This window comes from Abramis brama (genome assembly GCF_963993115.1).
Source record: "Abramis brama genome assembly, chromosome: 17".
Taxonomy (NCBI): domain Eukaryota; kingdom Metazoa; phylum Chordata; class Actinopteri; order Cypriniformes; family Leuciscidae; genus Abramis; species Abramis brama.
Genome location: NC_139979.1, coordinates 24,128,192 through 24,147,802, shown reverse-complemented (window position 1 = coordinate 24,147,802; position 19,611 = coordinate 24,128,192). Strand labels below are relative to the sequence as shown.

The 19,611-nt window shown below is 37.6% G+C and overlaps 1 protein-coding gene and 1 long non-coding RNA gene across 3 annotated transcripts; one reads left to right on the top strand and one right to left on the bottom strand.

The window, feature by feature from the left end:
• Positions 1-935: 935 nt before the first annotated feature.
• grhl2a (grainyhead-like transcription factor 2a) lies at positions 936-19,393 on the top strand. 2 transcript variants are annotated; one of them, XM_084088451.1, is made up of 16 exons: positions 936-1,223; positions 2,094-2,280; positions 2,399-2,457; positions 2,783-3,128; positions 3,278-3,336; positions 4,229-4,385; positions 4,483-4,594; positions 8,558-8,652; positions 11,185-11,343; positions 14,061-14,145; positions 14,814-14,950; positions 15,132-15,169; positions 15,764-15,846; positions 15,950-16,035; positions 17,819-17,883; positions 17,993-19,393. In XM_084088451.1, exons 1-16 carry the CDS (start codon positions 1,207-1,209, stop codon positions 18,105-18,107), a joined length of 1,800 nt encoding a protein of 599 aa, XP_083944577.1. In that variant the 5' UTR covers positions 936-1,206; the 3' UTR covers positions 18,108-19,393. The 2 variants fall into 2 exon arrangements, with proteins under 2 accessions (XP_083944577.1, XP_083944578.1); XM_084088452.1 differs by having other exon boundaries at positions 1,140-1,236.
• Positions 9,669-14,373, bottom strand: LOC311066959. Its single transcript, XR_014603152.1, has 3 exons — positions 13,749-14,373; positions 12,458-13,607; positions 9,669-12,290 (listed from the first exon to the last, which is right to left on the bottom strand). It is a non-coding gene; the product is annotated as an uncharacterized lncRNA (long non-coding RNA).
• Positions 19,394-19,611: the final 218 nt, after the last annotated feature.

Here is a 19,611-nt window from a genome sequence, read left to right as displayed (position 1 = left end):
AAATGTCCCATGAAGTGTGATAAGGATGTTGTTGTTGTTTTTTGTAAAAGCAAATTAAACGCAAAAAATAAAGCAATTTGAAACAATGAAAAACAGACTGATAATAAATGTATTTGTTCATGCCTCTCTCTCTAAATGTGTTCATGTTGGTGAATATTACGAAATATTGTTCTGCGCTGAGGAGTCAGTTTCGGTTCCCATGACTGACAACAGTAGGTCATTAGTAGATTTCACCTCTCTTCCAGTCTTGTTGAAGCCTGCTCATCTGATCTGTCACGTAGGGCCTACACAATAGCACAAAAATTATGACGACTGAGTTTCTTTAAATAAAAAAGTTTTTTTTTTAACACCCCCCCGTCTGTTTGACGATTTTAAAACAGAGCCACGCCTGTTAGTCTAACAGACACTTTTATTTGCAGCCCTAACAAACAAATATCAGTCTGCTGGTCAACAATAGCTGTATTTGGATAAGCTCAGACAGAGGCCTAAACGTTAACAAACATTCCCCTTTCCCAACAAGAACAGCTCAATGGAAACAGAAGTCATATTTCATTATACTCATTTGGTTAAATATAGACAACTCTGCCATCTGTCAATATTATGTAAAGTACAGACCTAAAAATCTCGCTCCTTGCTGAGCTTCTCCAATCATTCATCTTTTTTTTTTTCTTTTTTTTTACTCTATAAACAAAGCGTATTATATATAGGTTATTTACTAGAGGTTTAGCCAACATTTATACATTTTCCATAAAAACGCCTATCGAGTGATTTGTCATTGCGCAATTAATGAAAGATTCCCACGAACAGAATGATTCTCTATTTCAGATGCATGTTTTTAACAGTGTAACGTGCAGGTAGGCCACGCCTTCTTTCTACTTGTCAGCCAATCACCGTGTCCGAATCAAAGCAGCTGCGTGGTGATTAGCTGGCTCGTCTCCTCCTCCAGGTAACGAGAGCGCACCTTTGCTTGCTCACAATAACAGTCACCTTGAGACTTGCCAGAATTAACACAATTTACCGCTTGATCCTGAATGTTTGGCTGTTCACCTTTGTGCGGAACAGACGGAGGATGCTGTAATGAGATTCGGATGCGAGAAGTTGTTTGACCTGTAGTCCGAGTTTTCTTTCAGCCGTTCCCTGCGACTCACCTGCCGCATCTCCACCGACCTGAAAGTCCAGTTTCACCGTGGAAGCCCCGCACTGCACATGGCTCAGGAGGAGAAGTAAGTCACCAATGTAAACACTAATAAGAAATTGCAAACTTAATTAAATTATATAGCAACAAGTTTTTAGACTAGGGAATTTCATGATGTGTTGTATTTTCATATGTGACGTCACGTTATCGTGGCAGGTTGTTTTGTTAAAATGCTAAGTAAATTTGTCTAAAGGTAACCTAAAAGGAAGAGGTCCACGAATAGAACCCTGAGGAACTCCCACTATATTTTATCATATATCTGATAACAGATCACTCTAAATGTTCTGTAAAGCTGCTTTGAAACAATATGTATTGTGAAATGTGCTATACAAATAAATGTGAACTGAATTATTATTAATATTAATGTGTTTAATTAATTATATAAATATTTGTTTTTATATACGTATTTAGATGATTACCAGTGTAAGGGATTCCAAACTATATACACTGCAATAAGTGTGACAGATTGATGGTTTTTCTTTTTCTTTTCCTCTTCTGTTTATGTTTGTTTGCTGTAGAACAACTATAACGGTGGGCCCGGGCAGGTGGCTTATATTAGCTAACATCCTTGTACAGCCCCTCCCATGCAACCCTTCCTCACTGTAGTATCAATATCCAGCAGGATATAGTCCATTGTCCCACAGAAAAAAAAAGCAGTTGTGTGGAAAATGTAAAAGGATAGTTCTGGGAATTTCAGTTGTATTCTCCAGCCCTTTGTAAAATTAATGAACCCTAAGGTATAGAGAGAGGTGGTATTATTGGGATCAATCCTGTTGTCTATGCTTCAGATTGTTTGATGTATATGTATATCTTCAATCTTGTGCATGTATATCATCATAATCGTACCTAGACCCTTTTATGTGCCCTCTTTTTAAAATAGCGTGCCTGTATTTTACAGTAAGCGTCTGGTGGTTGTGGTCCCTAATGAGATGAGCATTCCATCACGCCGTGCCTTCACGAGTGAAGATGAGGCATGGAAATCTTACTTGGAGAATCCACTGACCGCTGCTACCAAGGCCATGATGAGCATTAATGGAGATGAGGATAGTGTGGCCGCCCTGGGAATCCTTTATGATTACTATAAGGTCAGAGGTCATCTGTAACACACTACAGTTAAGAAGGAAATGAATGTGCCGGTTAGGGGTGCAAATATTTGAAGACATTGTGGCAGGAAGTTATTATACTCATCTCTTTTCCCTTTAGGTTCCTAAAGAGAAGAGGCTCTTACCAGTACCCAGACTTCCAGAAGATCATGAAAAGAGGTCAGTCAATCACACAATTTGTTAAAGCTTGCTTTGATCAAGTGGTTATTTTATCACATTGCCTAAAAGTAACCTAAAAGGAAGAGGCCCACGAATAGAACCCTGAGGAACTCCCATTTATAAAAAATAAATGTGAATTGAATTATTATTAACGTAACAATTTGAGTGAAAGATTGATCCTTATTATCCAGCATGAGTTGGGCTTTGATAGTAGCAAGTTTTTGTTTTTAGAATCTTAAATATTTCTTCATTTTAGGCCTTTAATTCTTTATTTGACTGGAATAATTTGAACTAACCCCTTTGGTTTCTGACTTCTTTCTTTCAGTCGGATCGGTCAAGATGGTTTTGAGTCCACAGAAAATCGTATTCATGTTCTGAAGTCACTTCCAGTCAACCTGTCCTTGAATACGGACATGCACAGTGCAGAAAGTAAACAAGACCTGTACGATACTGTGCCGGTTGAGGAGGGTGTTGTGGCCACTGTGAAGGCTGAGGTTTATGCTCAGTCATTCTCCAACCATCACCAGCAGCAGGGCCTTCAGTATCAGCGCATGCACTACCATTCTTTACAGGGCTCAGCGAGCGCCAGCCACGACGGATACGCGAAGGATGAACAGTGTAGTACACCAGACAGTAGCACCTATGAGGACTCCTACCCTGAAGAGACTATGGTGAGCTTTCTGCTAGTTTAGGACTATCACTGGTAATCTGGTAATGGTAGTTACAGGACATTGCACATCTCAGCGATAATATGTAATGCAGTTTTAGAACAATTTGTTTCTTCGGTACGTTCACACGTCTGTCATATACTGTTTTTCAGAAGTACAGAGCGCCCACCACAGTAGGGGCTGAACATTTCAGCCAGGCACATCCAGGGGTGTAAGTACAGCAACCCTTAATCTTTATTTACACTACCATTCAAAAATTGGGGGTCTGTAAGATTTTTTAAAAATGTTTTCTTATGCTCACCAAGGATGCATTTATTGAATTAAAGTACAGTAATATTGTGAAATATTAATGCAATTTAAAAATAACTGTTTCTATTTTAATATACTTTAAATTGTAATGTATTCCTGTGATGCAAAGCTGAAACATTTCTTATTATTGTCAATGGTGAAAATAGTTGTGCTGCTTAATAGTATTGTGACACTTTTTTCAGGATTTTTTGATGATTAGAAAGTTCAAAAGAACATTTATTTGCAATAAAATGTTGCAACAACATAACATTGTAACAATGTAAAAGTCAAAAAGATCAAATGATCAAATTTAATGCAAATTTTATCACTTTTATTGCTGTCAAATCAATTAATCTTGATTAATCACATCTAACATAAAAGTACATACATATATACATACATATATATATATATATATATATATATATATATATATATATATATATATGTATGTATATATGTATGTACTTTTATGTTAGATGTGATTAATCAAGATTAATTGATAAGTCTACTACTGTATGTACAAAAAGATGCAAATGTCATGGAAAATGGAAAATGGAAGGTTCAATGATCATTTGTATATGTTCTATTGCCATAAATATATTGACTTTTATACTAATCAGACCCATACCTATAAACGATCATTTAAAAAAAAGTTACTTTTCTTAATGAAGAATGTGAACCATATAGCATATGAACTTGTGCCAAAATCTTCGTTGAATGCAGATTTGCTTACAAATATAGACAAACATATTATTTTTTTCCCCAAAAAAATAAATCTATTCACACAAAATGGTTCCCATCCTCTCCTATAGAGACATGTTCCAGTACAATATAGAAGCGAGTCGTTCGGCCCGTGAGAAGGCAGGCGAGGGACCCATGATCTACCTGAACAAAGGCCAGTTCTACGGCATCACTCTCAGTGAGACCGGGGCCAACAAGGGCCTTCGTCACCCCATCAGTAAAGTGCGGGTGAGTTCAGCTGTTACCGAGACAAGCACTCTTAACCCTGCAGCATATTTGATATGAAGGACCAGAAACATTGTAATGCAACTCTTGTCTCTCTCAGAGTGTAGTGATGGTGGTGTTTGGACAGGAGAAGTGTCGAGATGAGCAGCTCAAACACTGGAACTACTGGCACAGCCGTCAGCACACGGCCAAACAGAGAGTCCTTGACATAGGTGAGATTCTGCTTCATGTAGATCTTTTACTTATGTCTTAAAGTGCTGCAGAGTTCAGCTCCAACCCCAATTAAACACACCTGAACCAGCTAATGAGGGTCTCACTAGGCATACTAGAAACTTCCAGACAGGAGTGTTAAGGGTAAGCTGGAGCTAAACTCTGCAGGACACCGGCCCTCAGGACTGAGTTTGGACATCCCTGGTTTACATGCATCCAAGATCAAAAAACACACATTTTCTCATAATATACATTGCAGCATCAGCTCTTTGCTCACAGTGTCTAAAACAGTTTGTTAAAGGATTCAGTCTCTCTAAACTCCTCCTTTCTGAGAGCCTGGCTCAGTCTTGTGATTGGTTTTACCGTATCAATTCCAGCCCGAGTCCTCGTCCTTTGGAAGTGCATGCAAAGTGGATTTGCTTGCCTCATTTTGGCATGTCAACAACACTAACCAAACTCTTCCAGTCTCAGCTTCAACTACAGTGTTTGAGGCTCAAAATTGATGATGATCGCCGGCAGCCAATGAAAACCAGGCTGGCATTATGCAAATTAGCTACAGTGCAATCCTATGTAGGTTCATGCAAGTAAGACTGGAATGACTGACGACTCGTTTCGGGCAGTTCAGTTCAGGCAGTTCAGTTCAGTTCAGGCAGTTCAGTTCAGTTCAGTTCAGTTCAGGCAGTTCAGTTTCTTTTAGGAGACAATAACTTAATTTGTCGTGCACTTTGATCATTGAAACTTTGCAGACCTTTTACATTCCCAAACATAAATATATATATATATATATATATATATATATATATACACACTACATTTAACACACTACGTGAATGGTAAAAGCATAATAGGGGCACTTTGAACATGCACGTTTTTGGCTAATTTCACGGGCAAAAAATGTCCATTGTCAATAGTGCAATGTGTGAAGCACAGCTCACACAGAAGTCACTTTCAAACCAGGAATCACGATGAATCTGCGACACCAACTTGAACCCAGTGCGAAACCTTTCGCCGTCACGCACTGCAAAAAATGATTTTCTGCCTATTTTTGTCCAGTACAAATATCTAAACATTCTTAAATCAAGAGACAATTACTTGAGAAAAAATGACTGAAGATAATAGTCTTGTTGTCTGAAAAATATATCAAAATGAAGTGACTTCATGCTTTAAACAAGAAAAAATATCTGCCAAGGGGGTAAGAAAAATAAAGTTATTTTCCCTTTAGATTGAGTTTAATTTTCTTACCCCATTAGCAGATATTTTTTCTGGTTTTAAACATAAAGTCACTAAATTCTGAACAATTTGGAAAACAAGACTTAATATCTTAAAGGGATAGTAGACAGTTGACTGTAGCCATTGGACTTGAAGATTATAATTTTTCCCTATATGGAAGATGGCTACAGTGAACTGTCTGTTTTTGTGTTCAACAGTAGAAAGAAACTCATACAGGTTTGGAACAACATGAGGGTGAGTAAATGATGACAGAATTTTCATTTTTTGGGTGAACTGTCCCTTTAAGTAATTTTGCTTCTCAACTTGATTTAAGGATGTTCAGATATTTGTACTGAGGAAGAAAATATTATTTTGCAGTGTGCAAAATTCCCAATAGTGTGGATTCCTATTAATGACTGGATTTCACATGCAATAATTGGTAGAACAATGGTAAATGTGACCGTACCTTAAGAATGACACCTACCCAGTGTTTCGGGGTGTGTCTTTGTATGTGTAACTCTACGTGTGCATCATTATAGGCCTTTCTTTTTTCTCTTTTATTCTCCTTGTCTGTATCACTGGGATACCAGATAACTGGAGTCCCCTCCTTTTGTTCATCTTTTTTTTCTTCCCAGTTCTTCATTCACTTTATTTAAGGTGTATCCTAAAAAAGGGTCTGCAACTTTAGCACAATGCTTAGGGCAAAGTATTCCATCATAACTCCCAGTTGGGAAGCATAAGGACAATGGGGGGTCAGGTTAAAGGAAGTTTTTTTTCTTTTTTTTGACACCTGGGGGTCACTGTGATGGTCTTCTCCGTGGCAGCTGGCAACCTGACGTGGTTTGGGCATGATTTTGGAAGAAAGAAACCCGATCTGCTGATCCCGATGTTGTCCTGATTTGAATAACAGTATCCAGGGATTTTTCATAGTGCCTGAGGCTGAAGATCAGGATTTGAATAGGAGCGTTAACCGTTTCGGAGGGGGGGAGTCGAATCCTCAGACAAACGGGAGCTTGGGAAAGGGTCCTGCTCTTTTGTAAACGGAAGGCTTGAGTAACATCTGCCATACATTTAAGCGGAGTTATATTTACACAGCAGGCAGGTACCATATCATAGCCGTGAAGCGTGTAATATAACGCCCGCGTCTGAGGTCAAAATTCATCTCGCTGTGGTTTTTTTTTTCTTCTTCTTTTGAATCTTTAAATGACTCTGAATTTAACCTGAAGTGCTCAAATTTGTTTGCAGCTTTGCATATTTATATTTTACTCAGGGCAAAACATGAAAATGCTTTCCCACATTTATCTGGTCTTCTTCATGTTGTTTGAAAATACAGTGGGGTGCAAAAGATTTGGTATTGTCCACCTTTTGTTTATATACGAACAGCACTCAAGCTGGTAAAACCTGATGATCATGTTCTTCAGCATGATTTGAGCTTGTGCTTCAATGAACTGGACTTTTGCACAAAGTTCAAATGGTCACGACCTTGGTTAGAGACTTAATGTTGTAGAATAAAACTTGTTAATAATATAAATAATGTAAAATAATATGAATTATTTCTTATTTATTTACATCATGTAATTTCTTGTTTTAAAAAAATAAAATAATAATTAATTTAATTTAATTTTAATTATCTAAATATAATTAGATAAATCAACTTTATACTATACTTATTTGTACAAATACATTAAAATGACTCAAATAAGATCTTGAATCCCAGTAGAACCATGTAGCCTCAGACATTTCAAAATAAAAGTTTTTATATTATTTATCTAAATTTAATTAGATGCATTTATTAGGTTCAGTCTTAAGAAATAAGATCTTGAATCCCACCTTACTTTGAAAAAAATATATTTAATATATCAATTTTATTCAATTGTTTTTATTTTAAAGTATTCTGTTAAATTTATTTTATTTATCTAAATAAGAATCTTTTTTCTTAGACATTTGAAGTCAAGTCACCTTTATTTATAAAGCGCTTTATACCATACAGATTGTTTCAAAGCAGCTTTACAGTGATAAGTAAGGGATAATGTATAGCGAGGCGGTTGTTATAGCGAATAACAACCCCGACAGGCTGAACTCGCGTCGGGGTCTTGAATCAGCCTGAAGGGGTTGTTATTCGCTATAACAACCGCCTCGCTATACATTATCCCGCTTATTACATGGCTACCTACAAAATAAATAAATAATTTGACACAAAATATTGATTTAAAAAGGAGTTTATTGATTAAAAACGATTGTATTGCTTCCGCTAAAGAAAATAGTCCGTTCCGCGTCCATAGCAACGCTCTGTTTTTCGTGGCAACGGTGTGTTATACTTCGCAGCGGTCAGTTATCAAGAAATAACAGACCGCATTCTACATTGGAATTCAACCAAGCCATGTAATAACAGGAAGATAATGCAACAAAGTTTGTTTCGGCTGACCAGCAGATCTAGAAAAAAAATGGTGTCATTGTCCAGCTTAAGTAAGTTCAGTGTTGATTCATTTTGGTTGTAAAAAACATTAGTTATTAATTTAGTTCATTTATCGTGATGTCATCGTCCAGCTCAGTTCAGTTCTCATATAATGGTGTCTGTCAGTGCAGGCAGATCAGATGAATAATATTGTTGAATATTAAGTGTCCCCCATATATAATGTTGAACCCCATTGTACACTGTCAAGGTCTTTAAGAAATTATATTAAAGAAAGATTACAAATCCAAATGATAAAAATATAACTATGTTATCTTTTCACTACTCCTCTTTCACCCCACAGCGGACTATAAAGAGAGCTTTAACACCATTGGCAACATTGAGGAAATCGCATACAATGCTGTGTCCTTCACCTGGGATGTCAATGAAGAGGCAAAGGTGAGTCTTCAGTTTTGATTCTCAGTTTTTACCTGGATGTTAAGTTTGCTGTGTGTGGGTCAAGCTGAAGGTGTTTGCTAACAGCCGCTCAGTCTTCTCCTCTTCATCCTATTCACTGTCAGGAGGCTTTTTCCTTCTTAGTTCCAGTGCTTCACAAGCTTACTTTAAAGGTCCCGTTCTTCGTGATCCCATGTTTCAAACTGTAGTTAGTGTGTAATGTTGCTGTTAGAGCATAAATAATATCTGTAAAATTATGAAGCTCAAAGTTCAATGCCAAGCGAGATATTTTATTTAACAGAAGTCGCCTACATCGAACGGCCCGTTTGGACTAACTTACATCCCTCTACTTCCTTCTTTAATGACGTCACTAGAACCGTTTTTTGACTAACCTCCGCCCACAGGAATGCTCCCTCAACTCTACCGAAATTCGTTTATGTACTTGCGTACTTCTTATAACTTACTGTGTTTACTCAGCTCTTACGGTGATTTTCTGAAGTAAAACTGACGCTTCATCTTTTGTGTGATGTACAATAAACTTTATTAAACTCATCAGTAACTTATATGTTTGATCATCAATCAGACTTGTAGGCTATTAATATATAATGGATACATACAAGCAGATGACAAATACGTTATAATAACCGTAATTAAACTACTAAACTATACCTGTTCCATCTCTATACAGCACTCTGACTCTGTAGGCATTATTGTCCGACTCGAAATGAACACCATTACTGAGAGTTTCTGATATTATCATCATTCCGTGAGATGAAATTGTCCTGAGAGACTGAGCGCGAGCTTGTGAAGCTCCGCCCCCTGGGTCGTCCAGCAGCAGCTTATTTGCATTTAAAGGGCACACACTAAAACAGCGCTTTTTTCTGTGACCCAAAAAATGACAATTTAAACATGCTGTAAAAAATGATCTGTTGGGTATTTTGAGCTGAAACTTCACATACACACTCTGGGGACATCAGAGACTTATTTTACATCTTGTGAAAAGGGGCATAATACGGGACCTTTAAGTGCACTCTTAAGGGTGGAGGTCCACCCAGTGCTCATGGTCAATATTTGCCTTTTAAAATTGGGCTTTTGAAGTAGCCTTATAATGTAATTGTAATAGCCAGTGGAAGACTTAATAGAAGAAGCTCTAATCTTTGGGAAAATGGTTTCTGTAAGTTTCCTAATTCAGATAATGTCCGAAAATTGAGAAGTTTGCAAAAATATAAACATTTACATGCTTTAAATTATAAGATCCAACTGATGGTGATTTGATAGTGTAGAAGGGTTTTAAGATTTCAGTGATATTTGCTCACATGCTCCCACACGCACATTCACACAGAAAGACTGTGGGCTCTGGAGGGATTTATCCGTGTAAGCGTTTGCTAACGGATTCTTGTCAGAATTGATCACGTGGCCCTGAGAAAGCAAGTGGTTCTCATAACATTGAACAACAAGCTCCTCTATTAAAACAACAGCTACAGGCACAGACATGAAAGAATGGGAGACCGTCAGTGGGAAACTATTTTCCCCTCGGGCTGAAAGATTCGCTAACTTTCATCTTTCAACAGTCGTTTTTCCAGTGTCTCTTGATGTATTGGCATAAAACAGGTTACAGTTGGGAATATTTCAAATCAATTTTGTTTTGCTTACTATTTGAATAAACCACTGACAGGCACATAATGGATGAGTGGTTATGCGGTTTTGTTTAAAGTCGCAATTTAGAGATTTTATTTGAAGATTTAACATTCAACGGAGAAGATTGATTATTCCATAATAAAGGTCACAAAGTTTTCTCTGCAAAGAAGCTAGATTTTTTTTAGATGAAAGATAGACTAGTGTTAAAAGATTTACATTTTTCTAAAGTCTGGGAAGCAATCTCGAAATAGCTTTTTATTCAGGACGGGTCTATTAATCAGACAGTCTGTAAAGTGTGAAGCTGAGGTGTGTCATTTCACCACCTCTAACATGTTTCCCAGAACCAGTGTCTGCCATTGGCCAAACCGATAGTGCCACCCCCTAAAATGATGCCATTGGTTGAACCAATGGCGCTAGTCCTGGACCGTTGCAGCTCGTCTTTACAGCTTTTATAAGTACGAAAAAGTTAAAAATGCATTTTTTGCATTCCTTATTTTTGTAAATATGTGCAAGGTGGGCATATTGACTAGCACTTTTAAAAACATGCAGTGGAACACAAAAATGGGGAAAAATTCAATGTCTCAAGACACGTTTCTGCTGCATTTTTAAACTCAAGACGGGAACATAACACTCACAGATGTCCATCTAGCATATTTACATAGAAAAATAATGGAAAAGAAGCACAATGGCCCCTCACTATGTTGTTTTCTAGTTTTGAAACGCAAAAACAAGTTCCATATGAACTTATATTCCACTTTTCTAGGAAAAACGCAAACATTCCCCTTACGGTTGAGCAGCTTGGTGTGGAAAAACTTCCCCCTGGCTTTCCTCTCATAAGATAATACGACATGATTGCCTGACCATACTTGACATTTTCCACTTACATTTTTTTCTCAGGTTTTCATTACGGTGAACTGCCTGAGCACGGATTTCTCCTCACAGAAGGGAGTCAAAGGTCTTCCGCTCATGATTCAGATTGACACCTACAGTTATAATAACAGGAGCAACAGACCCATCCACAGAGCCTACTCGCAGATAAAGGTCTTCTGTGACAAGGTTGGTGATGCGTCAGTGTGGCTGTTGTCGGTCATATACCTGCATTTGAGTCACAGACCGCAGTCATTTTATTTGCACAAAAGTACCTACAGTTACAGTGGTAATTTCCTGTGTTTGCCATTGCCATTTCCTGGAGTGGCTGTAATTACTTGACTAACATGTAGTGTGTAGTGGAGTATTATTAAGTAGATTTCATTTCTATTTGTACATTTTTTTTCAATCTCTTTCTACTGTCTTTTCCTAAAGTGGTGGGAGTCGCTACTCCAAAAGTGAGTGTATAATGAGGAATTATGACTTTGTGATTCCAAACGCTTTATAACAAGATTGTAAACATTATTTACACAGTTAACATGTACTAGGTTTCATGAATGAATATACTTTTCATGGATATGTTCATCTTGGTTAATTTTATTTTATTTATAAATATACTTTTGTACATTTTAATATCATGGTAGTTTTTTGGTGATATTACATCACTTAATTTTAATATTAGAAGTAGAAATTTACATAACCCAAGATTTAAAAATGCTTTAAATTCACGTTAGCTATTATGTAATGCTGTTGTATACACAGTCTTGATATATTCCCAACCAATCCTAAACTAACTTCTATTCACTTAATAGTAAATTGTGGTGTCTTCACTCGTGAAATTTCTGGGTATTATTCTTATAACTATATTTGTGTATAAAAAATTAAACAAATATAAATACAAATTTAAACTAAGACCCTTATGTTATGCAGATTTGTGTTATAAAATGTTACTCTGCATAACGTAAGGGCCCTTGTTTATTTTATTTTTCCTTTCTACCAGCCAAAGATGATTCTGAAAGGAAATGTGCAGAGAGTTTGCTGTTATGCTGTAACAAACGCTACGTTCACACACATCTGACTGACAGATTAACCAGACGCTCATCTTGTTAATGTTGTGGTTATTTCCAAACAGTTTGCTTCGCCAAGGGCGTAGATTTGGTTTGAACATTGGGGGGGTTGAAGTTTGGGTATGCCTCCTGATATTGTGATCATGGTATAAATATTGGGGGGGTTGTAATGCATAGATTTAAATATTGAGGGGGTTATCTCCCCCCCATCCCCCCCACAAACTACGCCCCTGTGCTTCGCACATTCAGTTAAAAAGCAACACAAGTTAAAGAGGGCAAACCTTATCATATGTTCACTGATCTGTGAACATTAATTTTAGACACTTCGTCTATTGCTTGGTCCATGCAATAAATGCATGTCCTTGAATGAGTGGGGTTTCTAGCATATTTACTTCAACTGCTCAGGTCATGGTCAATGGTATGAACCATTTCAGGGGTGGCCAAAATTACAATTTAAAATCAGAATATGAGCAGTTCACTTACATAATCGAAACATTGGATATGTAAGGGTTAATGCCCGACGAGGTGTCCATTGTCAGCTGCGCGTCGGACGGTTTACGCCTCGCCGTCGTCCATTAATACCTGACAATGGACACCTCGAAGGGCATTAACCCGCTTATACCATGGTCACTTGCCAAATAACACATTTTTAAAACATTAGTTTATATTTTAATTAGTTTTACAATCGAAATCTAAAGTTTTTACAAACAATAACTTGGTTTCCCTGGTTACGCCTGACGGTTTATTTAGCAACCGGAGATATTTATAGTCCGCTCGATTTATAGTCCGTATAGATACTTTGACTGCCTGTTGCTATGGTTACTCACAGCTGATGTAACCAGCGCATTTATTTATTAATTTCGAACGGTAAACAGTCAGTTTCACCAGAACTCCTTTACTAGGTGTCCTCTATAGGGCCTAAGTCCCTCCCCTCCGCTTCCGGCTCATGGGACCTTACTTCGGAAAAAATATGTATGGTAGTCAATGGCGAGAGACAACTTATCTTTTTATTCCGTCTGAACTGTGCCCTGAATTACACATATGATGTTTGTCAATTTAAAAGATAATTATGAAAGTCAAGAGAGTCGCAGTTTGTCATAAAACAGAAGAGTAACATTTAGTTTTATGTGAAAATCGCTCAATGAACTACATCTCTCGTCTCGCACTATGTACGTCACAAGATCCGTTACTCGTATGTGTTCAGTCTGGTACAAAACACTCAGGCATGACGGCGACACGGCGTAACGTTACGATTATAACCTAAGACTATAGAAACAGACAGACGTTAGCTTCAGTAAAGTTAGCTTCATTCATTGAGAGAAAAGGTATGACGTCACACGTGCGCCTTTTGGGTTTGTAGTCTCTGTAATTACGCATTTTCACAGTCTTATACCTCAACAGTTTTACATCAAACTGCGACTTTCTTGACTTTAAAATGTATATTTTAAATTGACAAACATCATATGTGTAATTCAGGGCACAATTCAAACGAGATCAAAATATTTGTTGTCTTGCGCCATTGACTACCATACAATAATTTTCCGAAGTAAGGTCCCATGGTGGTCAACCGTAAGGGGAGGGACTTAGGCTCTCTATCACTTTTTAATGGACACCCTGCAGCCAATCAGAATCGAGTATTCACCCAGACCATGGTATAAACTGATTCAACACACTATTATTAAGCTCCATTGAGTGGCAAAGTGCGTTTAACCCTTTAACGCAATGATGGGCGCTGCCCTGGTTAATTTGAAAAGTACCAAGTAAAAAGCCAGCTCGCCCCTGTTGCTCTGATGGCCCTCAACAACAGTATGATCACACAAACTCTTCTCTTCTGTACAGGGAGCTGAGCGAAAAATTCGAGATGAGGAGAAAAAGCAGCTCCGGAAGAAGGTCAAAGGTCAGACTGTCGGCCAGGGCCATGATGGTGAGAGTTCCGTCAATCAACCAAACATTCATTTATACAATGTGGTGCCATTATGCTTAGATGCTGTATCCATGAATCATACATTTTGCTCGGATAATGGATAAAATGCACTTAAGTCATATCAACTCTCGGGATATTTCATAAAGCATTTGATTAATGTAAATGGAATGTACGTAGGTTTGGTCTTGGCAGGCTAGATCTGCTACGATGGTTGCTGAGCTGCTCTAGAAAATACAATTAATGGAAAAATGCTACTGTTGTTAGAGAGAGGGAGACCCGCGTAACAGATTTAGGCAGGTGGTGCTGGGGAGGTGGAGGGCTAGAATAATAATTTGCATATAGCGCACAGAGTTAGTGTATTCGTTCGTTTGGATGCATCATGGTTATAAAGTTCCCTAGTCATGGATTTGTGAAACCGACTGGCTGTGGAAGTTACATTGAAACAACCATTCAATAGGCAAGAACTATTCCTTCATATTCAACTAATCCATGGCTGAACTATTCATATAGTCGTCACATATTAGGTGAAAACCTGTAGTGCAAACTTTGTCATATTCTTATTCATCACAAAATGTCTATGACCTTTTTTGTCCATGGTGTCTCATGAATATATATGTTTCAACTTGCTGATTTTGACTTGAGTCACTGGCTTTCTTTCACCCTGTTAGGCAAGAGAGGAAGTTTCGCCACTTTATCTCAAAAGAGGCCAGATATTACACTTTTCAAAACTTTGACGGACCTGGAGTCCCAGCCTGTCCTCTTCATCCCCGATGTCCATTTGAACAACCTCCAGAGAGCCGGTCAGGTGAGGAGGAATGATCAATGCAGTTATAAAGTAACACTAGAGTTGTTTCAGGACTGAATTGATGTGGAAATCTCAGAAGTAATTATGAAGATGATCATAGTGAGACTTGCATTAGCACTGTCATTATTATGTATAGCATGTGCAGTTTTAAGTCTCTATAATGTTTTCTCTTTGTTTATAGGTGTTCAGTTTTGGTGTTGAAGAAATGGAGAGTGATGGGTCAGTGTGATTACTGTGAATGTCCTCGTTTAATCTAATTGTATTGGTATTTAGGAATGCAAGATATGGCTTTACCATACTGGTTATCTGCAGATTTTTTTTTAAATGTATGGTTGTGGAGGATATTTATTTTCCCATTTTTAACTGTGCATGATTAATTTTCCTGTTTTTAGATTTACCTTTGCTGTCATCTAACTCTCACTTAAATTTATTTTAAAAAACACTAATAGCAATGTAAAATGTAATCTTTAGCAGCTCTATGAATGAGTGTCAGTTTTTCATTCTGTACATTATAATGATTAAGTTTGCTTAATCGCTGATTTTAGTTGAACTGTTTTATTTTTAATTTATTTAGGCACAATATTTTAGAATTATTAGCCAATTTTTAATTTTTGATGATAACATGAAAATATTTATCACCTTTTAATCTAATTTTATGATGCATCACTTTGAGCTCAGCAAACATCAGACCAGTAGAATCAATCCAGTGTGTTTCAAATTTATCTTCATTTATTTCTTGCAGTAATAATTGTGACATTGAAAGGATTCATCACAGAAGTATAAGAATTATAGATTCATCTGTTTCTCATGCAGGATGGCCATGAAAAGATCGTTCGCTCATCGATCAGAGGAAGATGTTTCTCCGCCCACCAAATACAGCAGAGAGGACAAGAGAGGTATGAATTACTGCATGTGAGATTTACACGTCAAGGCAACAGAATATGTCCCATTCTTTTTGATATTCATTTATATACATACCTGCACATTATGTTTCTGCAGTCCTACTGTACGTAAGGAGAGAATCTGATGAGGTTTTTGATGCACTGATGCTGAGGTCTCCAACACTGAAAAGTTTACTTGAGGCAGTAAGTACAGTGTCACGCAGCACATGGGATTTACACTTTGTTTCTTAAAGGGATAGTTCACCAAAAAATTAAAATTCTGTCATAATTTACTCAGCCTCATGTCGTTCCAAACCTGTAGGACTTTTGTTCATCTTCGGAACACAAATGAACACACTGCGTAACACGGGAATGAAGCTCATTGGTTCTTGCTGAAGCTCAAACGTTCTGCGTAACACCAGAATGAACCTCATTGGTTTTTGCAGAAGCTCAAACGTGCTGCGTAACACGAGAATGAACCTCATTGGTTCTTGCTGAAGCTCAAACGTGCTGCGTAACACCAGAATGAACCTCATTGGTTCTTGCTGAAGCTCAAACGTGCTGCGTAACACCAGAATGAACCTCATTGGTTTTTGCAGAAGCTCAAACGTGCTGCGTAACACCAGAATGAACCTCATTGGTTCTTGCTGAAGCTCAAACGTGCTGCGTAACACCAGAATGAACCTCATTGGTTCTTGCAGAAGCTCAAACATGATGCGTAACACCAGAATGAACCTCATTGGTTCTTGCAGAAGCTCAAACGTGCTGCGTAACACCAGAATGAACCTCATTGGTTCTTGCAGAAGCTCAAACATGATGCGTAACACCAGAATGAACCTCATTGGTTCTTGCTGAAGCTCAAACGTGCTGCGTAACACCAGAATGAACCTCATTGGTTCTTGCAGAAGCTCAAACGTGCTGCGTAACACCAGAATGAACCTCATTGGTTCTTGCTGAAGCTCAAACATGATGCGTAACACCAGAATGAACCTCATTGGTTCTTGCTGAAGCTCAAACGTGCTGCGTAACACCAGAATGAACCTCATTGGTTCTTGCTGAAGCCCAAACGTGCTGCGTAACACGAGAATGAACCTCATTGGTTCTTGCAGAAGCTCAAACGTGCTGCGTAACAGGAGAATGAACCTCATTGGTTCTTGCAGAAGCTCAAACGTGCTGCGTAACACCAGAATGAACCTCATTGGTTCTTGCAGAAGCTCAAACATGATGCGTAACACCAGAATGAACCTCATTGGTTCTTGCTGAACCTCAAACGTGCTGCGTAACACCAGAATGAACCTCATTGGTTCTTGCAGAAGCTCAAACGTGCTGCGTAACACCAGAATGAACCTCATTGGTTCTTGCTGAAGCTCAAACGTGCTGCGTAACACCAGAATGAAGCTCATTGGTTCTTGCAGAACCTCAAACGTTCTGCGTAACACGAGAATGAACCTCATTGGTTCTTGCAGAAGCTCAAACGTGCTGCGTAACACGAGAATGAACCTCATTGGTTCTTGCAGAAGCTTTTACAGAAGCTTTACCACAACTGATGTGTGTGTTGATAAATGTTTATATGTGAATAAAAGCCTAAATTCAATGACCTTGTCTCTTTAGAAAATCTTAAACTGCTCAATTCATATGGGATTAGTTTACGATCTCTTTATGAACTTTTTGAAACTTCAAAGTGTTAACGTTAGTTGCGTAGACTGTCAGTGGAGGAAGTGAAAGCTCTCAGATTTCATCAAAAAGATCTTCATTTGTGCTCCGAAGATGAACAAAACTCTTATTGGTTTGGAACGACATGAGGGTGATTAATGACTGAATTTTCATTTTTGGCCCTTTAAGAGGAAGAAGTAATTAGGTATTGCACTGAATTTGGTAACGGGTCAGGTTACTTTTCCATTGAATACAACAGAGTTGGAAATAAGCTGCCATTCACAGAGGTTTTTTTGTTTAAGCTGCTAATTTTAAGATCTTTTTCCCCCCCAAGATATCAGGCAAATATTCTCTTCCTGTGGAGAAGATGACTAAAATCTATAAGAAAAGCAAGAAAGGGTGAGTAAACATTTACCTGTTCAAAATCCATTATCAATGCTAAAAAGCAAAAATACATGTTTTTGTTTTGTTTGAATTGTTTTAATGTTCACTCTCATTCAACCACTAGTATCCTGGTCAACATGGACGACAACATCATTCAGCACTACTGCAACGAGGACACGTTTATCCTGGCCATTGACAATCAGGCCGACTGTTTCCGGGTCACTCTCACTGAAATTTAAGTGTTAATGCCGCAATAACGTGGTTCTACTGGGAGAACTTGATTGGGACCCTGAAGCAGCAGCACACAATTCATTCTGTGCATCAGCACTCCTATTTGGTTCTTATGATATCTGTATTAGAAGATGAAAACGCCTTCGGAAGTCACTGACTTGGGAATGCACTTCAGTGGACCTGCTGGTACATATTAAATTGTTTAAATAAACATTATGATGGACAGTATGAACAGCACATAAAAATGCTCTTCCAAAGCACTATAATACCAGTCAAGTTTAATGCCTTTTTTTCTCTTTGTGCTGCCTCCCCCTTGTGGCCAGGCCAACAATGTGCAGCCGTAAAAAAAGTACCAGACTTTAGCATGCGTTGACTTCCTTTATCAATACTTTGATGAGAAAGAGATCATCGAAAAAAAAAGAAAAGAAAAAAAGACCATGAAAGAGATCTTTATCCTTCAAGGAAGACATATGTGTTGTACATTATATCCACAACAATGCCATGAATACACTACTCTTCACCTTTATGTGTTGCAATTGAATGCATATAGTTTACGCATATTCTTCGTGTTATATGTTGTTTTTTTTAAAACATACCTTGTACATATTTTTTATGGTTGTATTTTATCTGTTGAATAAACAAGTCAGAGTATCTTCACTGTTTTATATTCACATGTATTCATTTGGTAAACTGTTGACTGACCAATTGAAATTTAGGGCCTTGTGGGCCTTGAAAGTGGTTGTTGCGTAGCTGTCAACGGAGGGACAGAAAGCTCTCAGATTTCATCAACAACAAAAACAATTCTTCATTTGTGTTCTGAGGATGAACGAAAGTCTTACGGTTTTGGAATGAGTAAATAATGACAGAATTTTCATTTTTGGGTGAACTAACCCTTTAAAAATAAAAGTATTATTAAAGATTAATCATGTTTTTTTGTTATAATGTTGCAATATTTGTGTTTTTATTGCTTGTATGAAATTTGCATAAAATATGAACGTGTCCTTGCTTTTGTGCTTGTTCAGGAAAAAAGAAGAGAACTGAATTTAAAACCACTAATCATATCACATTTGAATATGCTAACACACCCTTTGTCTCTTATTTGTTTCCCAGGCTTTAAGTGTGTAATTATGCAGGAACAGGTGTCTCCATCCCAGTCTATGTATTAAGGAAGTTTGGTCTTTAACCCTAGGGGGGATTTGCTTGCTTTGAGTCTGATAACTGCTGATTCCTGTTGCGGTGTTTTCTAATCACAAACAATATGAATATTAAAACCTTAAGCATCTGACAAGTTCCCAAACTGGTTTCTGGTGTTTTCTGAGAAACATGATGCAGGTCATATAGGCCTAACCCAGAGCTTGAGAAGTACTGAGGTGCAAAAACAACCTAGACTAATTTATGTGCTTTTAAAATGTGTTTAAAATTTTATATATTAATTTATCATTTATTTTAGACAATATGTTAATATTTTGTACATTATCAATCACATACTACACCTTTGTAGCTTGTAGCCTA

Bases quoted from the DNA above. Each gene is read 5' to 3' on its own strand.
- grhl2a (XM_084088451.1), top strand. The intron at 2,458-2,782 runs GTCAGTCAATCA...TCTTTCTTTCAG, and splicing joins CCAGAAGATCATGAAAAGAG to TCGGATCGGTCAAGATGGTT. The intron at 3,129-3,277 runs GTGAGCTTTCTG...ACTGTTTTTCAG, and splicing joins CCTACCCTGAAGAGACTATG to AAGTACAGAGCGCCCACCAC.